This window comes from Telopea speciosissima, chromosome 1, assembly GCF_018873765.1.
Source record: "Telopea speciosissima isolate NSW1024214 ecotype Mountain lineage chromosome 1, Tspe_v1, whole genome shotgun sequence".
Taxonomy (NCBI): domain Eukaryota; kingdom Viridiplantae; phylum Streptophyta; class Magnoliopsida; order Proteales; family Proteaceae; genus Telopea; species Telopea speciosissima.
Window position 1 is genome coordinate 6,916,545 of NC_057916.1, and position 10,075 is coordinate 6,926,619.

At 38.6% G+C, this 10,075-nt stretch overlaps 1 protein-coding gene across 1 annotated transcript; it reads right to left on the minus strand.

The window, feature by feature from the left end:
- Positions 1-4,317: 4,317 nt before the first annotated feature.
- On the minus strand, positions 4,318-5,268 carry LOC122648620 (transcriptional regulator Myc-A-like). The gene has a single exon (XM_043841831.1). The coding sequence runs from the start codon at positions 5,266-5,268 to the stop codon at positions 4,318-4,320; it is 951 nt and encodes a 316-aa protein (XP_043697766.1).
- Between the last annotated feature and the right edge of the window lie 4,807 nt (positions 5,269-10,075).

The window sequence follows — 10,075 nt, forward strand, 5'->3', positions numbered from 1 at the left end:
GAGATGAATTGTGTTATCCAATGTTTTACATTGCATTTCAATAACATAGTTTTTGGGAGAAGATTCCCATGTCGACAATTGGGTGGGTGAGGGAGAGGTACTCTTAACGCTTACTTATTTTAGATCGATCGCTTACCCTTTTAAGTAAAGGAACCAAACCAATTCCCAGGTTTAATTTATTTCTTTCAAGAGTTTGATGGGCTCTCAAGAATGTGGGAGAGATAGAATGGGCAATTGGTTAGATCTAATATGGATCTTACATAGACCATATAGTTGGAATCGAGGCTCTTCTAGGGTTTCCTTTCTAGAATAGCTGGCTTTGATTAACTTATCAATATGACCCAATTCCCTTTAGTGTGGTATATGGGATGATGTCCAAATTTTGTGGATAAGTAAATCCCAACTGACTCATCACGTAAAATTTCAACCCAAATTAGAGGTTACCAAATAGCAAACAGAGCGTTGGACCCTATTTTAGGCAATAGAGGTCTTGAGTCATCCACAAGTAACTTTGAGAATAATCTGGAAGTGATTGGAAAGAGTTGGTTTGAAAGTTAGAAAAAAAATGCCATGAAACATGATACCCTAAAAAGTTTCGAGGAAAATATCTTTTGGGGTGAAGTTCTAAAACTATTATTTTTAAGGGAAAATGTTTTCCGTTTGGGTGGGGGGGCACAAGTCACGCCTAAACACAGTGGGGGGCAAAATATATGACCGCCCTGATCCAGAGATTCCAATGTGTGCGTTCTCATTGACTATCGTGCATGCATGACCCTTGTGCTCCCCCATAGAGAATATTCTTCCTATTTTTAATTACATATTTGATGAACTTGAGAACCAAAATTAATACTTTGATACTTGATTGAAATCTAAGTAATATTTTTAAATAAATTTAATAAGTAAATTATTTTAATTTTAAATTTAGTTATCTCTTCTATGAAACAGGGTGAGCTTTAGTGCAACGGGAGGCTTGTGCATTGGTTATGTCGTTCTTATAAAAATTATTTAAAAAATTAGATTTTATAAAGAAATCGATTGAATACAATAATAATAGATAATGAAGTTATAGTTGATTGTTTTTTTGGGGTGCAAGAAGTTATGGTTGATTGATGATGAGTGCATGTGGGTACCACATCTAGTGCCTGCAAATCTGCAATAGTCATTCTAGCTTATTCGATTGTTCTATATGTATTCTTTGGCCAATCAAAAGCTCTAAAAAAACAAAATCATAATAGGTATGGCAAACTTTTTTTAAATATTTTAAGCGAAGCCAACCAATCTAAACTGATCAAAACTCTAGCTTTGTCTATTCTCTCATTGGTTTGGGCACATCAAATCCTATTTGATTTCATTCAATTGTTTTGAGTATATCTCACTTAATATTCCAATATATTTGAATGATTTTAGTTGCTAAACATTCATTGTAAGACACACTATCACTTCGACTATAGATAGGAACCTTCTCCTATATCTAAATGTGTTCAAAGAACCTTGGAAGAGAGCCTCTTGGTCAAGCCCGAGTTCTCTCTCAAGCAATGATTTCCCAACCTTCTAGCTTGAGGGTGTGGATACCACATTTTGTCAATCTAGGATTAATCTTCTTCGTAGTGATGAGCGGATTCTATCGAAATTTCGTACGTATCTATGTATCCCACGTTTTTCCAAAATTATTTTTTCTTATTAAATGATCAAAACACCCTTGTTAAGTCAATCCATGAAACCATTTATAAAACCTTGCCCAAATTGGCAAATATGTGTTCTATCACTAAAAACCTTGTACTAAAAGGTGATGTGAAAGTAGTATGATTTGGCCACTTTCGTTATAAGGAGAAAGTTCTCTGTCCGGGAGTGTGGCCTACACCAGCACTCCCATGAGTCTCTCTCTCTCTCCTCTCCATATGAAAAGACATATTTGCCCCCTTGTTTTGAGGAGGGGAGAGATAGACACATGGGAGTGCTGGCGTAGGCCACACTCCCTAACAGAAAACTACTTCCTTCCGTAATATTAAACATTCAGGTGGATTCCGTACTTGAAACACTTTTTCCAAAGCATTTTCGGTTGAATTAGTGCTTAACTCACATACCATCAGATGGTACTTGGAATAACTTTCCCAACGACACCTTGTTTGCTTAAATAGGACCGCAACATGCAAAATTATGGCTTCCAAAAGTCAGGGATAGAATGTGCCAAAATATGGTACCTTCCATACGGAACCGCAGGAACAGGCATGAGTCAAATTTTAATCCCACATCGTGCAGCCGTTGGACTTTTCCTACATGGGAAGGTCTATAAATAGACCACCTTGTTTAATATTTACACCAGAAAAATATAATTTTAAATATTTACTTATTTGCATATTCCTAATAATTTCTAGAAATATCCAATTTAACTGGAAGTAGTTGTGTGGTGAAGGGTATTAAGGCCTTGAACCTTGGTAAGGTATTTCTCCTACCTTTCAAGGAAAGTGCAACGGTGCCGCTTGATGATGATAAATTGAGGAAGTGAATTGGGGCAACATAGAAGGCATGACCCTGCTGTTGCATTTTTCGACTACGCAGTCTAGCTCCAGTTCAACTTGTTCAGGGCATACAAAACCATTAACATTGGTTAAAAAAGGTTAATTGGTTATAAATGTATACTAATCCCGGGTCACACAACTTAATGTGGAATCAATTTCTTTCCTTTGTAAAAAAGCTAAAAAGAAATTTTTAGGAAAATAAGAATTTTAAACTATTGCCGTATCACTCTTTAAGGTTGATTTAAAATTTTGTTTCATGCTTTCTTATCATCCCTAATGCTTATGAGGTTCTCATGGTTGCTGTATTTTTTTTCTTAAGAATTAGTCAAAACACAATCCTCCTTCATCTTCAAGAGACACAAATAAAGATTTTTGTTTAGAAACTATATCGTAAATTAAAAAGAGGCATTTGGATGGAAGGTGTCAGCTGATAAGTTCTATGTATATTTCCTTTAGAATAAGTGATGACATATTGTCACTCAGGGGGATCTAGTCCTACCTTCACCTTATTTTCTTATTTAAAAAAATTAAAAGGGGTTGTTAGGTTGCATGGCCCCTATGTCAATGCAAAGCCAATGGGATTACGTGCATGGGCATCCAAGGGGAGGGGCAGGGGGTAGTTATTTCATTGCCCCATGTGAGAGAGCTCAAGGGGATCCTCAAAGAGTTTTCTTTTTCCCCTTAAAAAAAAAGATCATGAACGAGAAAATCACTCTTTTTCTCCTTGAAAGGAGAAAAATCTTACACTACCATGTACTCTCTCTCTCTCTCTCTCACACACACACATGAAATGACTTCTTTACGCCTATATAGAGAAACTGTCCTTCCTTATGTTACTTGTTCATCGTCGGTTTTTCTTAGTATAGTAAATGCATATAATTATAAGGGGAAAAGGCTCTTGAGGTCTGAGCCAACCGCGTATGGTACACTACCACTCTCTTTCTCTTTCTCTCATAAGAAATGACTTCTCTACACCTATATGGAGAAACTGTTTCATCGCTCCTCATTAATGCTTTACCTATGAAATGACTTCTCTACACCTATATGCTACTTGCTCAGAAACTGTATCGTCGCTTTTTCTTAGTATAATAAGTGCATATAATTATAAAGGAAAAGGCTCTTGAGGCCTAAGCCAACCTCGAAGGGTACACAACTACACTAGCACTCTCTCTCTCTCTCTCTCTCTCTCTCTCTTATATGAAATAATTTCTCTACACTTATATACTACTTGCTCTGACAATGCATCTTCGGGGTTTTTTTTTTTTTTTTGATGAAAGTGTAATCACACAAACCACACATCAATCTCAAAAGGTTAACTGATGCATCTTCGATTTTTCTTAATACAGTAAGTGCATAAAAATAATCCAACAATGAGGGGGCAACAAAACGGTTACTTACATAGGATAACAACAGGTAATTCATGTGAATATAGGTCTTGAGTCTTGAGTCTTGAGTCTTGAGTCTTGACTCTTGACTCTTGATCGCTCAGAGAGCCTTTTCAATTCCCTTCAAATTATTATGAATTATATGACAATAGAAATGGGATCCAGCTCTTAAAGAAACTTTAACCGAAGCAGTAATTAAAGAAAAAGAGAGTAGCAACAGCTTTCTAAGTTGTAACCGTACATATGAGAGATTATTTCAAGAAAAAGAAACGAAAACAAAACCCTAATTTCTGCTAGACCACTCTACTAAGAAACGACCCCACTAGCTATATTCTACCAACAAAAAAAAGACCCCACTAGCTATTACAAGTAACTGAAAAGTCCATAATTAAGTTTGACTGCAACCATTAATCTTAGCCGTAGATCGGCCTGATTGTTGGAATGGGCATCCGGAAGACATCCGAATTCGATCTCTTTCCCATACTACTACTGATCGTCCAACATTTTCCACTCGCACCTCCACCGTTAGATTTAGACACCACCGATAACTCCGGCATTGATGAAGCTAATGTCATAACCGAGATTTTCTCAACCGTCAGATCAGTATCTTCCACATCCTCCGTTTCCTCGGTTTCATCAGTTTCATTATACTCCTGCTCTACATCGAAAAAACTCTCTTCCTCCAACACAGCATTATCAGTTTCGAGCCGCGGCGTCTCATCATCCTCTTCCACGTTCTCATCCTCCTCATCCTCATCGACGCATATGAGTTGCAGGGTGAGATGACCGTTGGCCCTGTGAGCCCTAAAGTACTCTTGGTGCTTTACTTTTTCCTCTATAATCACCACCCTATTCCCACCACCCTCGTCGTTGCCATTGTCACTATAGGAGTATTTCTTTAACATCCACGGCACATGATCCTGACACGCCGAGTTCTTCTCCGTCTTCACCACCATCGGCATTGGTGGCGGAAGCTCCCTCTTCCTCCACTCATTTCGCCACTTCTGCCGTCGACTCATATTCTCCACCACCACCTCCTCCTCCTCCTCTTGTTCTTCGTCTCCTTCTATTTCCTTTCCCTTTTCTTGATTATCACTGGAACCTTTCTCTCCCATTTCAGAAGAAGAAGAAGAAGAAGAAGAGGGAGACAGGAAAGGTAGCGCCAGGATATTTGATGAAGGGAAAGTGTTTGTGCGAGTGAGGCAACGAAGATTTCGCATCTGAAGATCTTCATCTTCTAGTTTTGATTCGGAGGAAAAGGAGATGAGTGCTTTCAGACCTGGCTGGAGACGTTGCATGGAGAGATTGGATTTCCATGTGTCATATTTTGTCTTATTTGGTAGTCGCTGTTCTCGATTTTCCATGTGATTCCGTCTCTCACACACTGAGTCACTGAACTGAAGTCCTTCAGAGACACACAGAAATCTTTTCACTGAAACTTTCAGTATCGAAAATGGTGAGAAAATGGAATTTCTCCAGCGAGACAGCTAAGAATCCATGACGTCAAGAATCTTCATGTAAATTTACCTGCATATCATTTCAAACATTAGAAACAAAGATATAAGGCTCTGTTTGGAAAATAGAGGAATAAAAAAATGCAACAAAAGGCATTTGGGAGGCCTGTCTCCTAAGTAGATGAAGATTTATAGACAGTGAAGTGGGAGTAGGAAATGAAAAGCAACACTGTCAATACACCATTACCATATGAAGGTGAAACAACGCCAAAATTCTTATTTGTCGTTTTCTGGGTTAGGTACTTCAAGGTTTCACTAGGGCCGTACACGTGGTGATATCATGCAAACAGGTGTAGTTATTAGTCTTATGACGACAAACACGTGGTTCAATGTAGTAGTATCCCACACCGTCCATGTAACCGTCATTGGCCAGGGATAAAGAGATTGAACGAATTACAGAGAATATTCCAATCCAAAGGTTCTTTAGAACTGACTGCCTTTGACTACAATAGTTCTTCACCATAGTCCTTCACATACCAGGGTCTACGGCCATGACGACTGTGATCCATAATCCATCCAAATTCTGTAAACCAGCTAGAATTTTGATAAAATGGGAAATAACAATAATGGAAGAAAGAATCCCTTTTGCATGGGGACCTTTATCCGCTGTTGTGCACTGCAGCGCTGCGCTATTGTGCTATTTTGCTGTGCATACATGACTGCTGTTGCACTGCACGATGGCACAGCAGCAGCGGATAAAAATTCTTTGATGGCAAGAACACTCTAGAGAAGAACAAACCACCAATGAAAACGAATCTAGGGTTTTTTTTTTTTTCAATCAAGATAGGATAAGATGCGTCGAGTCACATGGGCATAGGTGAAATAACGTGTCCTAGCACGTACGTTGGTCAATAAGAGCGTACACGCAAGCACACATCTGAATGGGATTTCCGCCTCTCCATGAGGGCAGCGTGATATTTATCGCTTCTTACCAGAGGAGTGAAACGTTTCTTCCGTGAGTATTGTTTTAAAATAGATCAAAACAAGCAACGAATATATACCATAAGGAACATGAGTATCTAGATCTAGTAAAAATCAATGAAATCTGTAAAACGAAAGACGAGAATAGACAAAAACTATAACAAGTAACCAGAAAATGTCAAAGAAGAAGAAGGGAAAGAGCTAAAAGAAAAGAAAAGAAAACATTGCCGCCATTGCAAGAACACAGAGAAGAGAAGCTTACCCCATATAGTAGAAGAGACGGCGATTTTCTTCAGTCATTTTCGCTTTGAGAGCGGACAGCGACGACAAGCCAAAAGAAACAGTCGGATAGAGAGAGAAAGAGAGAAAATATCTATTTATAAAAGTGAATTTTCAGATTTAACAACACAAGAGTCTCTCTCTCTCTCTCTCTCTCTCTCTCTCTCTCCCTCTCGTAGTCGTGATAGTGCATTACAGTTCTACCAAAAAAAAGATAGTGCATTACAGGCGTTTGGGGATTAAGATTTAAGGCGATCAGTTTTGAAGTAAAAGGAAATTTTGGAAATGATAAGTATGTAAGAGCTACCTCAGCTTTTATCATTTCTGGTAATAGATTTTTGAGATTTTTATTTTTCAAAGGGATTTGATTGCAAAATAAAATAAAAATCAGGGGAAAAGAACGTTATCTGGTCACATGACCCGCATGGATCGATCTGCACTTTGACATAGAAACCCACAAAAGTATTGCACTACCCCATGGAAACACAAAAATCTAACCCAGGGTGATGCTTGTACATGCGCTTCCATTGGCTAGTGCGCACATGCAGGCTCTAGATGCCAAAGAAATGAGTTTCTTTCCCCAAAAAAATAATTAACAGATTTGAAATATTTTGAAATTAATTACACAATAATGTGAGATAATGATACCAAAAATGTCAACATCACCAATGATTTGATTTCATTTTCCTTCTTTAATCACACAGTTGTTAAAGTTTAGTATAGAAAAGATATCAGTCTCAGCGTACAATTTAGGGCAAGTGAAAATTTGCATCACATTGGGTGTGTGCGTGGGGTGTGTGTTGTGTATATCTGCCATTTCACGATCTTAAAAGTCGATTAACCTTTTGGGATTAAGGTGTGAGTTGTGTGATTACACTTTCATAAAAAAAATAAAAATAAAAATGAAACTTAAATTCAATCATATGTCTTCCCATGTACTGTCATTCATCTTCTTGATAGTCTTGAAGTTTTAGGTTTTTTCTCGCCATTTGAGCAACTCCATTCAAATGGAAACTTGACATGTGAATCAAAAACTTGGGATCTACTTATCGATAAAATTTCTGTTGGGTAATTGTATTACAATTCCTTACAAATAATTGAAACAACACGAATTGCAATACAATAGATTAAGCAGTAGAAACTAGGCTTGACCTTTGGCTGAAATGAGAAGACCAAAGCTTGAATTTGATGTAGAACCACACCCGCAACAACTTGAACAAGCTTGAGGTTGAGTCACACTTGTGGTGCTGCCTTTAAGGTAATTGATGCCTCCTACTGCCAAGGAGTGTTCTGCACCACTACCCCAAGATAAAACAACCTCCAACTAGAAGATGAAGCAGTCCTTCTAGTCCCTTGAAGGAGCCAAGAGCTTCAACACAACAACCCTCTAACACACTTAGAAGAAAAGAGAGAGAGAGAGAGAATAACACTCCTAGTGATTGCTAAGTATGGGCATGAACATGTATCCAAAGATGTCTCTTACAAAGCAATTGGTTGGGTTTATATAGGCCCAAGACCAATCCTTGCATTCCCTTGGAATTCTCAAGAATAACCATCCACTTATGACCAAATTGAAGAATAAGATTTATGGGCATGAATATGGACATGAATTGGAGGTTAATTCCAAATTCATGGTCATTCCCCACTAAGGGTCATGAATGACCTTAAAATTCATTCATTCTCCACTAAGATCATAAAGGCCTTAAAACCCCATAAAATGATCATTCTCCACTAAGGACCATAAAGGCCTTAATACCCATAAAGGGAGAGACATCACCTATGGCCATGAATTGAGAAATCAATCTCATTCAATATCCTTGACCCACCTTCCCACTCATGATAGTGACCATGAATAGACTTTAGGGTACCCATAGCATGTTACAACCTTTGGAATTACTTCTTTGATCACATGGGTCCTACACCATAACAAAGCAATCAAAAAATTTTGAAACTTAAAATAAAATAAAATATATTTTAAATCTAACAATCCCCCACAAGTTTCAAAACGACACGAGACACACATCTTGTGGATCGAATTAGACACTATAGGACACATCGTTGTAGGTGTCTTCCGGACTTGAACCTACACTAGGTCTAATGAACCGCGCTACAGAGTAGAGGTGGAGCCAGACTCCTTGAACCTTTTCTCATTGGTGTAGCTGACCGTCCCATCAACCATATCCCATAGGTCGACTCTTGTGCTACCCATCATAAAATCACTTTGGACTTTTGAACCGGCCATATCCCTTATCTTGAACTCGTGAATGTTTTAGAGAACTCGCCTATAAGTTCTCATCGGCGGCGGCCACACCCCCTACATTCACTTAGGTTAGTCCCTAGTATGTACCACAACTGACACACCCCCACATTTCCTGGGATTAGACTAATTAAGAGCTTTACCGCTTAACCTCTTTCTTTGTGGTAGTACTACTTTCACCATCTACAGCTTGGAATGAATATTTATACAAGTAGTAGTACAAAATCGGTCAACCAGTGATTTCGTTTGTACCCCTTGAACCTAATTCAGGCATTTAGCCTCTTCACATAGGTAGGGTGTCCATCACATGACCTATGGATTAGGCATTAACCCCATTCCTGTAGATGCATTACACAAGTTCTTGACAGACATAGGCTTTGTGAACATGTCAGCTTGGTTACTTTCTGACTTCACATAATCGATAGCTATCATTCCTTCATCTATGTACTGTCTCACAAGGTTGTGTCTGAGGCGTATGTGCCTCCTCTTACCATTGTATATCCGGTTCTTGGCTAGATGTATAGCCGCTTGGTTATCACAATGTAGTGATACCGATGGCGCCGGTTTTTGCCACAATGGAATACCCGCCATTAAATTTCTAAGCCATTCGGCTTCCGTTCCTACCTTTTCCAAGGCTATGAACTCAGCTTCCATGGTAGAGCCTGTCCCACAAGATTGCTTTGTGGACTTCCATGAGATTGCACCCCCTGCTAGTGTAAACACATATCCACTAGTAGCTAAGGACTCGTTTGTATCCGAAATCCAATTTGCATCACAATACCCTTCCAAAACTGATGGTTTACCACTATAGTGTAAACTATAGTTTATAGTGCCTTTTAGGTACCTTAATAACCTATCAACTGCGCTCCAATGTTCCTTACTTGGATTGTGAGTATGTTGACTCAACTTTCCTACCGCAAGGGCAATATCTGGACGCGTACAATTTATTAGATATGTGACCGAACCAATAATTTGAGCATATCTTTTTTGATTCACTGGTTCACCTAGGTTCCTTTTCAAGTGACACCCCATATCAAAAGGTGTTTTAACCGCTGAAACTTCATGGTACCCATACCTTTTAAGTATATTTTCTGCATATCGGGCTTGGGATAATGAAATATGATTTCCTTGCTTGGTGATTTTGATCCCAAGGATCATATCAGCCTCTCCTAAGTCTTTTGTGTCGAAACTAGACATCAA